Source organism: Patiria miniata, unplaced genomic scaffold (assembly GCF_015706575.1).
Source record: "Patiria miniata isolate m_02_andy unplaced genomic scaffold, ASM1570657v1 HiC_scaffold_1, whole genome shotgun sequence".
Lineage (NCBI taxonomy): Eukaryota > Metazoa > Echinodermata > Asteroidea > Valvatida > Asterinidae > Patiria > Patiria miniata.
In genome coordinates, this window is record NW_024037047.1 from 18,229,393 (window position 1) to 18,251,128 (window position 21,736).

The following is a 21,736-nucleotide window of genomic DNA, read 5'->3' on the forward strand; positions in this document are numbered from 1 at the left end:
CCGAAGGGTGTGATGACATATTTTATCAATGCCTTGGCCACGGTGTGTGCTTTCTGATCCTTGGTAGGTATAGCCCAAACAAACCTGGTGAATATGTCTGTGAAGACGAGGACATTCTCATAGCCATCAGAGGATGCCTCCAACACAGTGAAGTCCATCGCCACGACTTCCAAGGGTGCCGTAGCTCGGAGGGTCCCTAATGGTGGACGGGTTTGCCTGACAGGTTTCTTCCCAACCGCACATCGTTCACACTGCTGGCACCAGGTGCGTACTGAGACCTCCATTCGCAGCCAAAAGAACAACGGCTGAACCAGACGCAGTGTCCTTCTCGCTCCAAAATGCCCGCAGTCATCATGGAAAGATCTCAGCACTGTGTCTATCAGAGCAGCTGGGGTGACAAGCCTTTCGACACTTCCTCCCTCAGGACGTACTCCACGACGGAAAAGGACACCCTGCTTCAAGTGGAGTTGACCCCAGTGCTTCAGAAGCAACATCACATCCCTTGGGTCTTCCTCTCTCTCAGCCCGGGAGGGTCTCCCCCCTCTTTCCACATACAACAGAATGCGCCGGAGAAGGACATCTTCTTCCTGAAGCTTCCGGAGGTCTCCTGGTTTGTATCCAGGTAGACACTGACTTCCTTCTTCACTGGTAACTCGAATTTGGTGCGCTAGATTTGGGGGCATCTCTGTCGCAGCCCCGACATCACCACCTGAGTAGGCTCGTATGGCTTGTGATGATAGCTCAGTGACCTGGCCATCTGGAACTTCTGAAGAACTCCGTTTCAACCTAGACAGGGCATCTGGGGCTTGGTTCTTCTTGCCTGGTCGATACTCTAACTGGAAGTCAAAAGCTGCTAGCTGTTGCACCCATCGGAGCTCGGTACAGCTAAGATTAGCAGAGTCCAAGAACTTCAGAGGGTTGTGATCAGTATAGACAGTGCTTTTGTTCCCCATAAGGTAGTCTCTGAAAGCTTGGCACACTGCCCACCGGACACCCAGCAGTTCCAACTTGAAGGCAGAGTAGTTTTTGTCATTCCTTTCGGCTGGCCGGAGTGATCTAGAAGCGTAGGCAATGACTCGTCTAGACCCATCATCCTGCTGCTGTGAAAGTATTGCCCCCAGACCTAGTGAGCTAGCATCTGTTTCAACGATGAAGGGACGACTGAAGTCTGCAAAGGTAAGTATGGGTGCTTGAAGGAGTGATGACTTTAGGGACGAAAAGGCCTTCGACGCTTCATCGCCAAGATTCAATTTTTTGCAACCAGCCCGATTCTTCTCCCTGGTGTTCAAACCCCTAAGGTGAGACAGTAAGGGTGCCGCTATACTGGAATAGCCCTGGATGAACTTACGAAAGTACCCGGTGAACCCCAGAAAGCTTCTGAGCTCAGTCACAGTTGTCGGCTCTGGCCAGTCCTGTACGACGGAGACCTTATCAGGATCCGGCCTAATACCTTCATCTGCCACGACCAGGTGCCCGAGATATTTGACCTCCTTCTTGAAAAAACTGCACTTCTGGGGTTTGACTTTCAACCCATAGTGGCGCAGCCTGGCGAATACTGTCTCCAGGTGTATGATATGCTCGTCGAAAGTAGTCGAGAACACTATTATATCGTCTAGGTAGATGAGAACAGACTCCAATGCTTGGTCTCCCAGACATCTCTGCATCAGCCGTTGGAACGTTGCAGGACTGTTGCAAAGACCAAAAGGCATTCTTGTGTACTCGAACAAGCCAAACGGGGTTGTGAAGGCCGTCTTTTCAATGTCTCGCTCCTCCATTGCCACCTGATGGTAACCTGAAGCAAGATCGAGCACACTCAGGAATTTAGCCCCGCCCAGCGTCTGCAGGGTCTCATCAATCCTCGGGAGAGGGAAGGAGTTCTTCACGGTGACAGTATTCAACTGACGATAGTCGACGCAGAGTCTTATTGACTGATCCTTCTTCCGCACAACCACTATTGGAGCGGACCAAGGACTGGAACTCTCACGAACAATGCCAGCCTCCATCAATTTCTGTATATGAGCCCGTACTTCTTGATATTGGGAAGGAGGAAGTGATCGGTAGCGTTGATGGATCGGGGGAGCATCCCCTGTCTCTATTCGGTGTCGAACAGCATCTGTGTACCCTAAGTCTCCCTCCCCTCTGGCGAACACATCATCAAATCTATACAGAAGGGTACGAAATTTGTTGAGTTGCTGCCCCGTCAATTCTGCATCAATCTTTACTTCAGTTGTTGGCGGGTCTGAGTTGGATTGCCTACATGCTGGGGTGGCATCGTGGCAGACGGGACTCATTGGGGTCTCTCCGGATTTGTTCATCGGGACCTCCTCTACAACGTCTCCATGATAAAGGGTACCCAAACAACTGCGTTCTGGCAGAAGAACATCTTGCTCACTGTCATTCATCAGCACCACAGCCAGTTTTCCCAAGGAAACAGTCACCAATCCTCTCACCACCTGAACACCCCGCGGGAGGTTGGTACCTTCAAACGGTTCGAGAACTGCTTTGTAGTCAACATCTCCTGGTGCTCTCCGTGCGGACGCCTCTGCAACAACAGCGTGCTGGGCAGGGACTAGCAGAGGGGGTCCTCTTTTCAAATGCACCTTCCCAATGGCAGCTTGGACCTCGTTAAAAGCTCGACGCTTCCTAATGGCCTGCAGCGTCTTCTCCCACACCGGTTCAACGCCGTCCACTTGAAGTTTGCGGAGGTATCCCTGTCCATGACTGTCAATTAGTTTAGACCAACAGTCAGACAAAATGTTCATCCCCACAATGCCTGGGGCATTAGAGGGACTAGCATTAGACCCTGCCTCTTGTATGACTAAAACGAGTCGGGATGGAACAGTCACTCCCAGCAAATGCACATCAGTCTCAAAACATCCTACATAGGGGATGCTTGCGCCATTAGCTGAGATGAGTCTGAATTTCTCTGGAATACTCTCAAGTTTCACACCCTCTGGTGCCAGCACCCTGTCAAAGTAGCCCTGGGTGATGGTAGTGACCATGGATCCTGTGTCCAATAAGCAAGAAACAGTCTGGTTTCCAAACTTCACATCAACTGCATAACAATCTGAGGCAGCACGTGCTTGAAAACCAGGTAAGTCATGATGAGTTGAGCCAGTTATTCCATTCCCCACTGTTTGGCTCCCAACAGTAGGATGTACTAGTTTCCCGAAGGACCCATGGCTCCTAATGGTGAAGGGAGTGGGGGGTTTGGGCGTGGCCGAGCAGAGTTGAGGCAATTCCTCGCAAAATGTCCGGGTTGGCCACACCTGAAGCATCTTGGAGTGGACTGAACTGGTGCAGTATACGGGTTGTCAATGGCTCTCGGCTTTGGGAAGTTGGGGTAGTCTGTCTGGTGCCACCAAGGTCTGGGAGGTCGGCCCCCAGGCTGTGCCAAAAGGGCTTGGGGGGAAATCGGAGTAGGCAGTCTTTCAGCAGGTGGAATCCTCTCGGCGAGGGATTTCACAGATACCATGATTTCTTGCATCTGTTTCTCCAGTCGCTGGATTGCGTCAGGTTTCATCCCAGCCTCCATAGCCGATGAGGTACTTTGAAAGGCTGTAGTCTGCGCTCGGGCCCGTTCTCGTTCCTCCCGCTTTATGGCCCAGTCCTTCACTTCTCCGAAGGAGATAGATGGATTGCGATCGACAAAGTCTCTGCAGGAGTGCCTCAGCCCCTCTTGCTCTATGCCGTCTACGAATTGCTCTCGGATGATGGTGTCTGGATCTTTGTATAGTCCGGGGTCTCGCTTAAATAGTCGTTGGAACAGTCGTTGTAGCTCCACGCCAAACTGACGAATGGACTCACCACGCTGCTGTCGTCGTTCCAAACACCGCCGCTGCAACTCTCCACTTGTTAGGGTCTCCCCATATGACGTCGTTAGGTACTTCAAGGCCTCCTTTGCGGTTTTACCGGAAGACAACAGTGACCGCACTTCAACTTTCGGACCACCCCGGAGTGAATCCAGTAGAAATTGGCCCCGCTGGTCTTCCGGGATGTGGTATCTCTCATAAGCGTGGTTCATTGCTGTCACAAAGTCATCAACGGGCACCGACTTTTCATCATCTCGTCCCTCGAATACCGGTAGTTTGCGCTCGGGTGCCATCACGACTTGGGATGGTTTGGCTACGAGCGCACGCAGGAGCTCCTCTGATGGGGACTCGGTATGGGGCGGTTCTGTTTTGATCTCGGCTCTGGTAAGCGGTGTGTACTCTACTACTTCCCATCCCCCCTCTGGCGGGAGAATGGCCCCATTCACAATTGGCAGAATCAGTTCATTGTCCTGGTCAATTTTGTGAATCAGCCCGGTTGCATCAGGGTAACACCCTTTCAGGCTTTGGAGAGGCAGACGCCCTTCAACCAGGCAAAATTTCCTCGCCTTTTCTTCTGTTAGTGACCGTACGCTGACGTGGGTTGCCATCTCGACGACTCTGAATTCAGTGACGGATCCTCAATCCCCCGCTGCTGGCAGACTGGCTGAAAAAAGAGATCCCACTTCTGACACTTGTGGGGGGGGGGCTGTTTGGTCAGCTGTGGTGATTTGGTAAAGAACACAGCAAACACCCAGGATTCGGATCTCTATATGTGATGTTTTATTTCAGCCACTGAAAGTTGGTGTGCAGCGGACAGGCCAACAGCGGAGGCGATGGCAACGTGAGGAATTCAAAATAAAAAGAAAGAGAAAACAAAATAAATCAAGTATTCCCTGAAAGTTAACTTAAGACAAAATTTATACATGTATAGTTTGAAAATCATCAGACGAGAACTTTGATGCAAGATAACGACAGATTAAATTTAGGAACCGTCAGGAAATTAATTACCCTGGTCAGTTTTCCTACTGGAATTTAATGAAAGCCTAATTTGTTTACCGTATATGGACTTACTTACTGACTGCAATGACAAAGAGTTTACTCTGGTTGTCACTTGAGTCATTAATTAACATGTGAATTGAAATAAAGACTGTGAATCAATATTTCACAAGTACTCTCGGATTACTCTCTAATTACTGTGTAACCTTAGAGATAAAATCCAGCTTAATTAAAGTCCACATATTCTACACAAATCCAAGTTCCAATCATATGTATAAGTAGGGCACTCATGTTATAAATTCCCCAAGTACATGTTTGTTTACATGTGATAAATCTTCCTACATGTGCATTTACATGTACAATTTCATGTGACTAAAAGAACAGAAAAGCTTGTTTATATGTGTCAAGTCAAAATGAATAAACCTTAGTACTAACTTCACTGAAGATCCATATGATTTCAACAACTTTAATACAAGAATAACAACAATAGTTTTCAGTCATGGCATCGTCAATTTTGGGCATGAGATACATGTACATGTATACGAACTATTCTGAACGTACCGCAAGAGGGCCTCCATTTGTTCATCGATCGAAAAGTTACAGAAAAGTTTGACCTAAATTACCCATTTAAATATCCCTTTAAACGTTACCAAAGTTGTCCCACAATTGCTATATTCCACCAAAAGTATGATTATCTAAATTAAATGGAATTTACAGTTAACAAAATAGAGAAATTTACCTGAAAGTTGGTGTGCAGCGGACAGGCCAACAGCGGAGGCGATGGCAACGTGAGGAATGCCAAGGCCGCCGCAAGGTGGCGCTGTTGCCGCACACCGTTAAACTTACAAGTGCATCGTAACTTACAAGTACGTCCGACATCCCTCACACATGTTTTTACTATCGTAAGTTTTGGGACTCTCATACACCCGTATGGAGAGTCCCAAATTTTTGGACTAGTACTGCACCAGTAAACTGATTATGCTTTACATGGGGTCAGGCATACCACCATAGTCAGAATCCAACAGTTTGGGTGTAGACTTTACATTAGGATGTCGGATTTTGGAAGAGTAAGGAAGGATCTTAGTATCATAATAAATAATAATAATAATTTGGGAGTGTAATCATCCTAACTCCCAGCAGAGCAGCTGAAATGCATGTAAAGGTGCCTTAAGCATCCAGCCATACGACCCATATATGACCACAGAGCACAGCCAGAGATCAAAAGTCTTTGATTTTTTTCACTCGAGGGGTTATGGCGGGCTCCGTGCGCCAACAAAAGAGGCGCATTTTTACACCTTTTGAGAGCTCCGTGGATGGGACACACAGCTTGAGTGTACTGACTGTACTGGTTCAGGAAGTCGCAAGTACATGTACTCACGACTTCCTGAATTTGCAAAAGCTATTAGCCACAACGTCTTCGCGTGAGCGTCAAGCATCGGCACGCGAATACGTTCGACTTTAACTTGCGATGGTTTCCCAGGCTAATCCCCGCCCCCAATAACTTTGTATCATTCCAAAAATGCAGTGGATCAACCGGGAACCAGTCTAGGTCTCCCCCAACTCTCCTTTTCTGACCGTTGAAGGGGTACTTGTGCACAGAGCCCATGGGGTCAATGTCAGACATGCTTGCACAAAAGTCCGACATGCGTGCACAAAAGTCCGACATGCGTGCATAAAAGTCTGACGTGTGCACAAAAGTCTGACATGTGTGCACAAAAGTCCGACGTGTGCACGCGCGTATGATGCTGCAGCTGAAACATGCAGTGTGGCATGGAAGAGGTGTCCATGTGGGCAGTAGGTGGGGCCTAATGGATTGGTCTATTGACTAACGTGGACATTTAAATTACCAACAAAACTTGGTATTTGTTTTAAGTATAACTTCTCAAATGGAAACTGTTGAGAGGCAGGTAAATGTATGCAATGATAAACTACAGCATTTGATTATTACATTTCAACAAACAAATTTACAATTAACAGCTAAACCATGTTTCGTGTAATCCGCTCTCCTTAATGCTACATTTTAGTCTACATACTGTGCGCTTCTGTACCCCAAACATTTAAGAAAACCATTTCAAAAGACCCTTATAAGATACTATAATGCATTACATAAAAGCTACTCGAACACAGTTTAAAAAAAAGACAAATAGTGCAGTTTAAAAGGTGGACATTGGAGGCATTACTTGAGGGCGGGTCGGGCACTGACTTGGATGGGCCTGCGTTGCGTTATGTCGAAGCAGTAAATGCCGAGATTTACCGATATCTGTTGGCACACGAGGATGGCGTAGCGAATCAGGTCCGCCATGCAGTAGATCTAAAAGAAGAACATGATCCAAATTCACAGAGTTGTAACGAGTCACTGATTTTTGTGACTCGAGTCGAGTCGAGTCATTTTAAAGAAGTGACTCGAGTCGAGTCATTTTGAAAAAGTGACTCGAGTCGAGTCATTAGGTCAAAAGGTTGAGTCGAGTCAAATATTTAGCTTGAGTCAATTCGAGTCACGATTATTTGAACACTATATACCAAAATTTATAAAATTAGGTCATAAGTTTAGCCAGCGTTCGAATCCAATAGCTTTATAAGAAATTGCCAAAAACCAATGATGAAACAGCGAATTAGAAAATGTGTTTAAAAATCTGGTTCCTGGATAGTATTTTGTGCGTTCAAGAACCACGAGATGGGAATCTGTGACACTTTGTATATTTGTACATGACTGCTATTCGCAAAGTAAAGTGAGCATAAATTTTGCACCGTTTTGCAAATACTTTTCGCAAAGTTGCGCTTTTATTTTTGGGACTTGAGGCTTATTAGCCTTCGCTCGAGTCGAGTCAAGTCTTCTGATGAGGGACTCAAGTCGAGTCGAGTCATTTGCTCGCAGTGACTCGAGTCGAGTCGAGTCATTTACCCTTAGGGACTCGAGTCGAGTCGAGTCGCCAAAAATTGTGACTCAAGTCGGACTCGAGTCGAGTCATTGACTTGAGTCATTACAACTCTGCAAATTCATAAGGGCCCTCCTCAATTCATATCCGGGACGACTTCCCGACAAGTTGCAGACATCGTATCGGGTATGAGTTGCAGGATTCTGAACAACTTCCCCGCAATCTTCCCGCAATGAAGTTATCAGTATTGGTGAGTCAAGCAGTTGCGAATGAAAATTTGCCCGGAACATGTCCGGGACAAATGCAGAGCTTCTTCCGGACAAAGTGAATGATTCTACACGGAACTTGTCCAGAAGTTGTCCCGGATATGAATCAAGACGGGCCCTAGACTAGGCAAATCAGGGGAATATAGTCATGTCACTGGAACTTGAAGCCGAAGCTGGCTTTGAAGCCATTGTTTGAAAACAGAAAAACAGTATCTGCTGAAAATTCAAAATTACGTCTACAATGGCCCATCTTCCTTTTGTACGTGTCCATAATAGCAATCTGCCTAACTTTAAATGTCCCTACAGTGCCTAACATTTCCAATTACAAAGTAACAACATCGGGCAATTATTGCTCTCACCATAGCGATCCAGAGAAGAATGTGCTCAGGCAACGGCGTGTCAAAATACTGGTTGAGGAAGAGAAGTCCCGGTCCGATGAAAACGGTGTCCAGCAGATCCATGGCACTTTTGCTCATGTGAGCAACCTGTGGAGATGAGTGGATACCATGAAGATCAGTTGATGTATAGTTGATTGGGTGTTCATGGGGTGTTGATGTGGCAAACTATTACACTTTGGTAATGAAAACTACATGTATGTCCAGTTAATACACGACACTTTGGCTCATGTGAGCAACCTGTGGAGATGAGTGGATACCGTAGAGATGAGTGGACACTGTGAAAGTTTGTTGAAATGGAGGTTATTGGGTGTTAATTGGATGCTGATATGTGTTGAACTATTACACTTAGTAACAAAAACTGTGACCAGTGCCACTTTTGCTCATGTGTGCAACCTGGGAGAAGAGTGGATACCCTGAAAATTAGTTGATGTGCAGTTAACTGGGGGTTCATGGGGTGTTGATACAATGTATGTGTTGTTGAACTTTTACATTTTAAGATGAAAACGGGGTCCAGAAGAAGTGCAGAAATTGGTTGATTCAGAGTTGATGGGTTGTTCACAGCATTTTGATGTTTGTTGATATTGCATGTTAATGTGCCATTTTTGTGGTAGGGATGGAGACTGCATACAGAAAGATCTAATTAATCTTTTGGTAAAGTGAGCAATCTGTGGAGAAAGTACACTGGGAGTTGAATCAGATGTTGATCACTTTGGGTTCCATTGTTTAAATTGTTCAATCAACAAACTCAGACAGGATAACCATCTCAAACAGAAAAAGGAAAAAGAGCATCAACAGATCAGAAGTTGATTCAAGTTCTGGATGGTGATCAAAGTGTCCAAAGTCAACAAATTTAGACAGATTATTAGTGGATTGACTGATTCAGGAGTTGATGGTATTTAATGTGTTTGTTAAATTATCCACAATCAACTAATCAGACCGTCTGACTATGTCAACACACCACAAGTTTGTTAAAGAACTTGGAGGCAACCATGCCAAACATCAGCAAGTGGATGCAGTAGACAACATCAGTGGATTCGAAGTTGATATTGTGTGGATGTGTGTTGATTTTACTATACACAATTAACAGACTGGTTGACTCTATCAACACACCACGAGGTTGTTGGTGAATTTGGAGGCAACCATGCCAAACATCAGCAAGTGGATGCAGTAGACAACATCAGTGGATTTGGAGTTGATATTGTGTGGATGTGTGTTGATTTTACTATCCACAATTAACAGACTGGTTGACTCTATCAACACACCACAAGGTTGTTGGTGAATTTGGAGGCAACCATGCCAAACATCAGCAAGTGGATGCAGTAGACAACATCAGTGGATTTGGAGTTGATATTGTGTGGATGTGTGTTGATTTTACTATCCACAATTAACAGACTGGTTGACTCTATCAACACACCACAAGGTTGTTGGTGAATTTGGAGGCAACCATGCCAAACATCAGCAAGTGGATGCAGTAGACAATATCAGTGGATTTGGAGTTGATATTGTGTGGATGTGTGTTGATTTTACTATCCACAATTAACAGACTGGTTGACTCCATCAACACACCATAAGGTTGTTGGTGAATTTGGAGGCAACCATGCCAAACAACAGCAACTGGATGCAGTAGACAACATCAGTGGATTTGGAGTTGATATTGTGTGGATGTGTGTTGATTTTACTATCCACACTTAACAGACTGGTTGACTCTATCAACACACCACAAGGTTGTTGGTGAATTTGGAGGCTATCATGCCAAACATCAGCAAGTGGATGCAGTAGACAACATCAGTAGATTCGGAGTTGATATTATGTGAATGTGTTGACTAAACTATCCACAATTAACAGACTTGTTGACTCTCAACTCACCACAAGTTTGTTGGTGATCTTGGAGGCAACTACGCCAAACGGCAGCGAGAGGGTGCAGTGGACAACATCAGTGGATTCGGAGTGGATATTGTGTGAATGTGTTGAATAAACTATCCACAATTAACAGATTTGTCAACTATATCAAATGTTTCAAACTCACCACAAGTTTGTTGGTGATCTTGGCGGCCACCGTGCCAAACATCAGCAGGTAGATGCAGGGCTGGTTCTCATACAGTCCGGTGTGAGATTTCTGCTTGATGATGACAGCCAAGAGAATGATGAACCCGATGTGCAGAGCCGGGGCTATGACACTGGTATCCTGAAAAAAATGAGTTAGGACGACATTATCAACTCAGAAACTGGAATTATGATGATCTTATCCATATAAAAGGGTTAAACCAATATCAGAATTGATACCTGTCTTCTGATGATAGGTAAAGCGTACTGCTCTTTTCAGAACCACACAAACTCACAAAAGAGGTTTCCTGTCCCATGGTGCTGGATATTGTAATCGAATCACTCACAAGTTAAGGCGGGCGGGCTAAATACCCCCTGTTCATTTACCGTGGGACGGTATTGTTATTGAGGAAGTGTGGGACCCTTCAAGCCAAAGCGGGAGACGGTCCACGCATGAACGCACACGGTACAGCCGTGCATGGTGACGGTTTGCAGTGGGGCTTGTATGTTTAGGGCAGACAAAAGATCAGAGGATTAGCAATGTACCAGGTCTTTGCGGTCGGTGAGTAGAAGCCGCCAATGATGGGTATGAAACCGCAGGATTCATTGTTATAAAAATGGTTATTTGTAGCGGGAGCCGGGAGTGCCAACCGTGGGACGGTTTGTAGAAACAGGTCACCCGCTTTCTTTTCAAGCGGGAGCCGATAAAAGAGGGGCTCAATTGAAAGCGGCTCCCGGTAAGTGAACAGGGGGTATTTAGCCTGTCCGCCTAACTGCAAGTCAATTCACTGTGAAAACTCTTTTAACCCAATTTTTTGTCTATGATTCCCTTTAGTGTTTCTCTTCATTTTGCTACCGATAAACCTAGCCCAAACATGCCTCTAAACCTGTTTTCCAGAGAGGGGGAAACAATGTGTGGACGTGGGCAAGTCCACACAACGACGCTGCTACCTGGTTTATGTGACCTCTTTTGTTCGGAAGTCCACATAGTGAATGTAATGCTTGTACAGGATTGCACTCGCTACCTTCACACATTACGTACGCGAAACGTTATGCATGATGTAGCGGGACCGTACGTACAGATTGAGATTGACCGCTGTTCTGTCAAATGGCGATAGCGCAGCAGCTGAGTCAAAATGTCGATATTATCATGATTATTGTTCGACGCTGTGCACATGTATGGGATTCTGGAACTTTCGAATATCCCATGGACTAAAATAAAGTGTAAAAATGTGTGAGTATTGGTGAAAAAGTGGTTGTCCGTCGTGCTGGCAACTTGAAACTTTTGGGTGTCTGACAAAATGTTTTGGTTATCCCGGGACATAGGGCAGCTGATTTCGCGAGCCCTGCTTAACCCGAGTTGAACCCTTGACCCTGAAAATCCTAGCCAAACAACAGCCCCTACTACAAGAACCGTGTTTGTGCTATAAAATCCTTATAGTGAATCTAGCTGGCTTCATTGCCGCAGGTCATAGATAATCAGTCATCCTGTCATTAAAACTAGTCAGCAAGCTCAAGTAACGGCTGTTTGCAGTCGTCCAACCACTTCATAACCTAAATTTGATAGACAGCAAATAGTTGAGTGAATTTGGACCCCTATTACATGTATAACGTGTACTACAAACTGTAGTAGTGTGCTGGAATCATGCGTGCAAAATGTCAACGCACGATTCTAACCAAAAATCATCTGAACTTACAGCAACTGTGGATCCATCTTTTCCTTTCCCTCCACCACCAAGGATGACTCTGAGATAACTCAGAAAGGCGATCAGTGCCATGACCACTGCCATCATGAACACAACAACTTTCAGTTCCACTCCTAAAACCTGTGGCAAAGAAGAAACAGGTAAAAAAACAGACATTACAAAAGGGAAATACATGTAATGTTAACCCCTTGACGCCGGGATTGTCATGCCTCAATTTACTGGCTTATCCGCATGACTGCACAGCGGCCTTTGTCCAGCAGCAGCTGTGGGCCGCATAGCACGGTGTATTACAGCTTAACAGGCAGATTAGCGGAAAGCAGCCATCGCCGTCAGCTGGCGATGTACTCACGTTTGTGCACAATGTTGACATGGATAGCTTTGGTATCGCACAATGGGTTCACTGCTCTGTTCACACATTATTATCTGTCAGTTTTATTGTTTTTTCCTTTATTTCTGTATTAAACATTTATTGCTATATATTATACACTAATTATGCATAGATCTCGCTTTATTTATGTTCTATTGGAACAGGTTTAAAAGCAAAGCACGGCAATAAAGAAAACCCATGTGTTGCAACTTGCATCCACATGTAGTTTGTGCACAGGATCGTGGAGAAAATTGCTTTCCGCACAAGACAAGTTTCCGTATAATTGATTTCCGGAAATTAACTAGGTCCGGAGAACTTTGTAATAATGAGAGTCCACTGTACTTCATTATTTGGAGACTAACTAGATTGGGCATTTATGAGGTACTATTCAAGTTGCCATCGAGTCAATCACATGTAAATCATCAGTGAATGTAATAGGGCGTGCATCAGAAGCAGTACCCAAGTACCCGACCGCTGATGTCAGGGACTGGTTGCAGATTATGGAATCAAGTATCCGTAACTTAAGTGAAATCTTGATCAGTCACACCTCCAAGGGAACAGGTTCAAAATTTGACTTGAGCAGAGTTTGAAGTTAAGCAGGGTTGTATATCATTGTTATACTACTGAGAGCAATGGATTCTTTGTTTGATTTAACAATTGTTTTGAGTTATCAGAGTTTGACTTCTCGAGATTTCACTGTACTTCACAAATTTCTCAGACAAATGAAAAAGAGAGGTTGTGAACGTCATTTATGGGGAATTTTCAAAATGAAAAGCAGTCGACATGGGAAACAAAACAGATTCACGTTGATTTTATGACGCTTTCCAAAATGCAATTTAACCCGTAAATTAAGAGCTCACATGTTGACACTTGTATTGTGCTGTAGCGACGCACCACTGATGTGGTAGTATTATCGTTCTGACATTTCTGAACAATGTGAACAGCACATTGCGAGATTTCAATTCTGGGATTGGGTTTCTTTAAAGGGTACCCATGTGGGTTTTTTTTTCAATTGGCTATCCGATTCCTGTGCTGCCCATAAATGCACACCCCTAGAATCTAACATCAAGTGACCACGAAGAGCTCAGCGTGCGGCTTCGGCGCCACGAATCACAATGGACATTAAACGTCTGCAAGTGACAACACCCATGAATGATGATGATGATGACAAGGAATCTCTTTTTCACGGTTCATTCACAGAATGCAGGCAGCCTTGAAACTGGGACAACGTGAGATTGATTAGTGATGGCCTTGTGAGTGAGTTGTGCTTGACGTTTGGTCAACTTGTGATTGACTTGTGACTGATTCTAATGACTTGTGATTGACTTGTGATGAACTTTGGAGTCTTAGGTCTTGTAATTGGATTGTGAGTGACTTGTGAGTGACTCGTGATTGGCTTGTGATGGCTTGTGATGGCTTGTGATTGACTTGTGATAACCTTGTGAGTGATTTGTGGTTGACGTTTGGTCAACTTGTGATTGACTTGTGACTGATTCTAATGACTTATGATTGACTTGTAATTAACTTTGGAGTCTAAGTCTTGTAACTGGATTGTGAGTGACTTGTGATTGACCCGTGATTTGCTTGTGATAGGCTTGTGATGGCTTGTGATTGACTTGTAATAGACTTGTGATAGCCTTGTGAGTGATTTGTGGTTGGCGTTTGGTCGACTTGTGATTGGATTGTGACTGACTTGTGAGTGACTTGTGATTGACCTGTGATTTGCTTGTGATGGCTTGTGATTGGCTTGTGATGGCTTGTGATTGACTTATCATGTGCACTGGCCAACAACACTTACCTTGTAAGCCCATATCTGTGGGCCGAAAAACGCCGAAAGACTGAAGATTGCTACGAGTGTCAGCTGTGATTCTGTTACATCAAACCTGGGAAAACAAAGTACTTCCCGTTATTAATATCTTCAATAGTGGAGGGTATTTACAGGGAGGGGGTACATCAATTGAGAGGGGGTTTACAATGGACCGTTCCAAATTTGTTCTAAGCCACTCCCACCTCTGGTTGCATACATTTCTCTCAATGCTTGTCAACGAACTTTGCAAACGTGTATTATTATTATACAAATAATGAATGTTTGTGAGTGCAATGGTAAGAATAATTTCATGAGGTGACAGATGAAATGTTCCATTCCACGAGGCGAAGCCGAGTGGAATGGAACGAGTCATTTGTCACCGAATGAAATTATTCTTTCTATTGCACGAACGTGAAACATTTATTATTTGTTTTATATAACACCTGAATAAATCCTTGTCATCTGATTGGTTGACTTTTAATAGGCAATTTATTCAGGTTAAAAACTGTTTAAAAGTGCGACAAGTTCATCATATCTATATTAATGCAAACTGTTCGACAGGTTAAGAACAATCATATTCAATTCATCTCGATTTAAAACAGCGCCACCACCAGCATCAGCGACACCGTGCAATGGAAGTTCTATTTACAGTGCAATAGAACTTCCATTGCACTGTGCGCTGCGCGCCACACGCGCGCCGTGCGTTGGTACGAATAATTCAATGACATGTGATCAACGATCCACCAATCAGATGACTGGGATTTATTCGGGTGTTGTATAATGTGCACTATTTGATGGACAGGAAGAGAGTCGACTAAGAATGGATAAGAAGTTCTGAGGAGCGCCCAAGTATCAACGCCCAATTTAAACCAATCTACCAGATTAAAACTTTGCCAATTGAGAACATGCCCGAATCAGAAACATGCCCAATTCAGAATTATGCCCAATTAAGAATTCACTGTGTTTTAGCACTGTATCCAAATTGCACGGCTACGGGTGAAAATAACACAGGAATCTATCAGTGGCTTCCACTGGTGCATGTGTTATTCCCAGTCGGAGCCCGGTGATTCAGATGCGGCCCTACTTTCCAAAGTGCAGGGTTCCCGAGACGTAAGTCTGCCAGTGGGCGCTGTAGAACATCAAGATGGACAGGACCGTTGTGACGAAGAACAGTTCTGGCCATTCGCCAAGCTGTGTGGAAATGCTGAACTCGATGGACACAAACACTTAGCGAAAGGAAAAAAAGCAACCATTTTGAATGTTACCATTATAAATGCTATAAAAATATATGGTTAAGGCCACAAAAAAAAAGTCTCTGGTTCCTGGTATGCGCAAGCGTCGCCGTAGCCATGCGCGTCGGCAAAATGAAAAAAAAAAAATTTCAATGAAAGATGATGTCTCAAAACCGCCAAACTCACTGGTTTGACTGGAATCCTGCTGCTGCACAATTTTAACGTGTTTTTAGATTGGGTTATGGTCGAGAATAAGCTTTATGTGGCCTCTCTGGACTCCCATATATTTGCACTAAGTTTAGTCTGGCACCATTTGCAGTCATCAGCCGACATTTGAAGCAAAAAAATCAGGTAAAAAAAAAAAAGCCGCGTCGCCGCACCACTTTTTGGCAAGCTCCATACCAGAAACCGGACTCGGAGACTTTTTTTTTTGGCCTAAGAGAGCAAAGAATAGACGTAGTAGGCCTATATAAGCCAGTTCTGTATTTCAATGAAGTAGTCCAGGTCAAAGGTCATTCTGGATAAAATCGCTGACGTGATGTTACGCGGTGTTACGCGAACGCCCATTCTGCTCTAATTAACACATATATGAGAATCATGCGCCCACCTCCCTGTGCATTCATTTGCCTATGAGCATCATGCGCCCACCTCCCTGTGCATTCATTTGCCTTTGAGCATCATGCGCCCACCTCCCTGTGCATTCATTTGCCTTTGAGCATCATGCGCCCACCTCCCTGTGCATTCATTTGCCTTTGAGCATCATGCGCCCACCTCCCTGTGCATTCATTTGCCTTTGAGCATCATGCGCCCACCTCCCTGTGCATTCATTTGCCTATGAGCATCATGCGCCCACCTCCCTGTGCATTCATTTGCCTTTGAGCATCATGCGCCCACCTCCCTGTGCATTCATTTGCCTTTGAGCATCATGCGCCCACCTCCCTGTGCATTCATTTGCCTTTGAGCATCATGCGCCCACCTCCCTGTGCATTCATTTGCCTATGAGCATCATGCGCCCACCTCCCTGTGCATTCATTTGCCTATGAGCATCATGCGCCCACCTCCCTGTGCATTCATTTGCCTATGAGCATCATGCGCCCACCTCCCTGTGCATTCATTTGCCTTTGAGCATCATGCGCCCACCTCCCTGTGCATTCATTTGCCTATGAGCATCATGCGCCCACCTCCCTGTGCATTCATTTGCCTTTGAGCATCATGCGCCCACCTCCATGTGCATTCATTTGCCTTTGAGCATCATGCGCCCACCTCCCTGTGCGTTCATTTGCCTTTGAGCATCATGCGCCCACCTCCCTGTGCATTCATTTGCCTTTGATGAGCATTCGATTATCCTGAATGACCCATGATGCATATCATTGTGCACATCAAAGTTGAATTACCAAACTCGCTCAATGACTTAATTCAATACATTTTTGGTGTTTGCATCTCAACAACCTAAAGCCATGTCTGAAACTGTCACTTTAACAAGTACACGTATGTATAAAAGTTTTCATCAATCGTGAGTGAAATCATAATATTAGAAAATGCCGCACCTATGGAGACGGAGTCACATCCATGATCAAAGAGCTCCCCCATGGGAGTACTCGTCTGCGTACGTCGCGCCTGTTTGCCGTCAACTGCATCAAGAGCTTGATAAATAAACAACGTCACGGCTGCAGTCAAGTAGGCCCAGCTGGGTGCCTGAGAATGAAAACTCAACAGGTTGTAACAAATGGAACACATGATACAACGCATGTTTGAAAGTAGTTGGCCAAGAATTGTGCAACCTGATCATTACATGCAGTTTTCAAAAAAATTTTAATAAATTTTAAATTCTGTTGCAATGCCAAGGGTGGAGTTCTGTGGGTACTTGTGGCTACCACCCCCCCCCCCCCACTTCAGTCTGGCCAACATTTATTACCGTAAAAAAAAATCCCAAACTTCTTTGAGTTTCTTGAAACAAAAGCATAAAATATTGTGAATCTCTATTTGTTGCGTCAGTTTTCAGCCAAAAAAATATTGGACACTACACAGCTAAGGCCAAAAAAAAAAAGTCTCCGGTTTCTGGTATCGAGCTTGCCCAAAAAGTGGTGCGGCGACGCGGCTTTTTTTTTTTTTTACCTGATTTTTTTGCTTTAAATGTCGGCTGATGACTGCAAATGGTGTCCGACTAAACCTAGTGCAAATATATGGGAGTCCAGAGAGGCCACATAAAGCTTATTCTCGACCATAACCCAATCTAACAACACATTAAAATGTGCAGCAGCAGGATTCCAGTCAAACCAGTGAGTTTGGCGGTTTTGAGACATCATCTTTCATTAAAAAAAAAACTTTTTCATTTTGCCGACGCGCATGGCTACGGCGACGCGCGCATACCAGAAACCGGAGACTTTTTTTTGGGCCTAATCCACACCTCTTTTACAGATTCTACATCTGCAACTGAACCAAAGGAACTGCATGACAGCATACACTCAGTATATGGACTCCGTTCCAGTATTCTCACAATGGTGACCCTGCTCAATGCAACCCAATGCAACAGTGGATTCCTCGCATTGTGAAGTGAACCCAGTATACACCAGCCTTGGTACCAAGCAGTTTACCCTGCTAAATGCAACAAACTGCAACAGTGGATTCTGTTGTATCGCCTTGGCACTATGAGCAGTTACCCTGCTAAATGCAACCAAATGCAATAGTGGACTCCGTTGCATTGTGCAGTGAACCCAGTGTATACCAGCCCTTGCACCAAGTAGTTTACCCTGCTAAATGCAACAAACTGAAACAGTGGATTAAGTTGTATTGCCTTGGCACTATCAGTGGTTACCCTGCTAAATGCAACAAGATGCAATAAGCAGGAGGACTTGAGTTGCCTTTGTTGTTGCTTTCTGTTGCTTTCTGTTAGCAGGGTTATGGCTAAACCACTGTGCTGTCAACTGGCCCCTGGCCTAATCCAGTATTATGTAACAATGCAAACAATTCTATCCTCCCCCAAACAGCCTTGTCCTCATGACAGTGATCACAAGCCATAACCTTGTCATGGTAGAGGATAGCATCCTGCTCACAATGTAAACACTGGCACTACAGTTAGTTAGTTGCCTAACAATTCCACTGTTCAGCTCTTAAGTAAACAGTAGCTTGGGTTACTTTTTCAAGGTCTCCTGAGTGTTATCAGAATACTAGGCAGTAGGCTTTTTACAGCTAATTACTAACTACAAATGCAGGCAGATGATTCCGGTCTCCAACTGTCGTCAGTATTTTAGTTAATATATCATAGGTAAGACTTTGCAGTTTCTATTCTACAAGGGTGTCAAACTTATGGTGCAACCAAGAAGACACATTTCTTATATTATTTTTGAATTTTTTGTCATCAGTTTCAAAATCCGACATCTTGAAAACTGTCTGTTGATTGTGATGATCAGAATAACAATATTACTGGGATCTACATTTCATAGTATTTATGTAAATATGTAAATTATAGCCCTTTGTACCAATTACCAAAATTAAGATAGGGGCCTATTGTCAAATATAATCTTGAAAATACGAAAAGTGTACTGACATTGAAAAAAGAAAGGAAAAGACAGAAAATATGTTTGAAAAGTTCAAGGAAATATATTTTCCTAAAGCCAAGAAGTCTAAGTTATTAAAAAAAACGAAGTGGCTATCGTTACGGCACTCGTTGTTTAGCGCCCTCTACGATATTTTTTTGGTATGCACGCAGGTATATAATTATTTGTTTCCACACGTTTTATCGAGCAGTGCGCCAGCTCAGCCGATAGAGGGTAGGATTTTGCACCGCGAGGTTGCGGGTTCGGATCTCAGTTTTGCACTCGAATTTTTTTCCTTTTCTAACCTGAGGCTTTGGAGGATTTTTTTTTAAAGGGAAATAAAGTCCGAATTTCATAAAGTTCAAATTCACTTTTTTCCTTCTAATTTTATATTTTCTTGTCATGTTTTTTTATAAAAGTTGCCAGGTTGCAGTCTACCGTAACGATAGAAAATGGGAAATGCATTACGGCTGCCGTAACAATAGCCACTGCGTAAAAAAAATGTTATTGAGTTACATGGCCCGCACAGCACAGATTTTTTTATGAAGCGTCCCCTGCATAGAATTAGGCAGGATTTTTTTCTACAACACCAAAACTGCACGCTTTGGAATTCCCCGCTTGCTACCAGAAATAAAGAGATGTCGCTTTTTAATCGGTACAGTGGATGATCATAAGTCAACAGTATAAGTTTGTTGAGGAAAAGAGTAGTTGGTTTGCTATTTTTAAGTACTGGCTGCAAAGCCTTATCAGTTTAATATCTGCGCAGAAATAGGAGGATCAAGGCTTCACTGCCATTTTTTAGCACCAGTTCTGACTTCTCCATTCTGTGCATGGGGGTAGACGAAAGATCAGTCTTTAACATTGTGTCTCTCCACTAAAAAATGATACTTACCGGTTCCGTAGCAGTTGGACTGAACAGCATGAGAATGACAGCGCCGAGAATATTCAACGCTAGCCCCGCGATAGTGATGGTGTTGGGCGCTACGGTCTTCGGAATCTGCTCGATCAACCATCGCCAAAAAACCTGCATCGGAGCATCGAACAACGACGTCCCTTCCGCCGAGTATTTATGTTCCTTCAACCGTTTCAACTGGCTTTGAGAGAGCAGATCCGGGGCCGTCAAATGCCTGAGTAGGCTCTGAGTTAGGGAGACCATTTTGGAGGAATTTCGAGGCGAGTTATTGGCGTCTTTGTGGCCCAATCGTATCAGAACTGTGTCCGTGGTTTCCGCTGGTAGTTTATCGGACATGTCGGCGCAGTCTGGTACACCGGAGCACCTGGAAGGAATTATTACGCTTCCTCGTATGGCAGTGACAGTGATTGACAGGAGGGCATCAGTCTAATTTAAAGGTCGACCATGAGGTCGACGAGCTACGGTAAACGTGAAGGGCGCCACCACTGAGATCCAATAAAATGAAAACAAAGCACTCGATCGAACCGTTCTTGGGGAAAAAGTGAGTCCCTCATTTTTTCCCCGCAAATTAACGATACTTTTAGCTTCCAATCACGTGGCTGTTTGCCGCATTCACTACTGTGTAAGATAGCGGTTACAATGTTGAATACCGAAGTTTCATTGAAGATAGACACTTTTAGTGTCTTGACTTTTCCCCTTTTAGTTTCTCCAAATTGACTGGCACTTTTGAAGAAAATAATGCAAAAATATTTGGACGATACTCGTAACAAATTAAAATGTCTTTTAATCGGTTGATATTATTTCTTAGGGACTTTTGTGTTAAATATTAAGGACTAGTCAGTGACATAGCATGGTCTTTTTTTATTGGTGGGCGGGGGAAGGGGGTAACAATTTCTTGAAAAGGGCACTTGCACATCCGTGCTGAAATATAGACAAGGTTGTTGTTTTTTCTCAGGACACTTGGCCTCCGTAAAATCAAATGGTACCATCTGTCGATGGGGGCGCTGTTTAAAACCGATGATTGTACACGCTGATGGACAATATGCTTTTCAGGAAGATACATGCGCGAAATTTAAAAAAAAAAAAAGGAACCCGGACCGGCCGATGGGACAAAAAATGGGCACGACTTCTTTTTGAAAAGGGCACTTGTTCAGAAAAAAAGGGCACTTGTTAAAAAAAAGTGCACTCTTTACAAAATATTGGGGGGCGGGTGGTAAGCGCTGGTGAAAAAAAATGGCCATTTGAAAGGAAAAGGGCAGCCTTTACCAAATATGGAGGGGGGGGTAAATACCCCCTCACCCACCCCCCTCCCCGCGGGCTATGCCTAAGAAGTCTCGTTTAAACGACTGGTATTGTTTTGGTATTCGTTTGATTCGTTTCATCAGGCCTACAAATCGATTGATATTGTTTGAGGGTCCTGTTGCTAGGGTTGTTTTTAGGGGCGGGGCACTGAGTAGGCTTTCATTCAGCAGAAACTGTTCGTAGTAGAGATGTTGGCTCGGTATATACAGCGATTTCAACCCGCCGGTGCTCCGGTACGGGAATTTTCTTTCCCCAGGGAGGGTTGGGGCCAATTCATGAATAATTCCCTCCTTTGAATTGAATCATTGCAAGACATAGCTTCTCGTTCTCTTTTCCCCTTAAATTAAAATTACAATGCAGTGTTTTCTAACACGGTTTCGCCGCTTTGTCTTATGCCGGCAAGTTAAGCCACGATTGCCTTGGCGAAAGGCTAGAATTGGCTCCGTGGATAACAGGTGATACTCAGACTTAGATTAGGGGGC

General features: G+C 44.3%; 1 protein-coding gene across 3 annotated transcripts; it reads right to left on the bottom strand.

Annotated features, from left to right (window-relative positions):
* Positions 1-6,867: 6,867 nt before the first annotated feature.
* Positions 6,868-20,350, bottom strand: LOC119724221 (cholinephosphotransferase 1-like). 3 transcript variants are annotated; one of them, XM_038195174.1, is made up of 8 exons: positions 19,932-20,347; positions 17,051-17,198; positions 15,356-15,497; positions 14,263-14,347; positions 12,089-12,217; positions 10,375-10,533; positions 8,310-8,435; positions 6,868-7,119 (listed from the first exon to the last, which is right to left on the bottom strand). In XM_038195174.1, exons 1-8 carry the CDS (start codon positions 20,286-20,288, stop codon positions 6,985-6,987), a joined length of 1,281 nt encoding a protein of 426 aa, XP_038051102.1. In that variant the 5' UTR covers positions 20,289-20,347; the 3' UTR covers positions 6,868-6,984. The 3 variants fall into 3 exon arrangements, with proteins under 3 accessions (XP_038051102.1, XP_038051120.1, XP_038051111.1); XM_038195192.1 differs by lacking the exon at positions 19,932-20,347 and adding an exon at positions 17,911-18,125; XM_038195183.1 differs by lacking the exons at positions 6,868-7,119; positions 8,310-8,435 and adding an exon at positions 8,538-8,585 and having other exon boundaries at positions 19,932-20,350.
* Between the last annotated feature and the right edge of the window lie 1,386 nt (positions 20,351-21,736).

Bases quoted from the DNA above. Each gene is read 5' to 3' on its own strand.
- LOC119724221 (XM_038195174.1), bottom strand. From the start codon at position 20,288: ATGTCCGATAAACTACCAGCGGAAACCACGGACACAGTTCTGATACGA. The intron at 17,199-19,931 runs GTAAGTATCATT...TTTCATTCTCAG, and splicing joins GTCCAACTGCTACGGAACCG to GCACCCAGCTGGGCCTACTT. The intron at 15,498-17,050 runs GTGCGGCATTTT...CCTTTCGCTAAG, and splicing joins ATGTGACTCCGTCTCCATAG to TGTTTGTGTCCATCGAGTTC.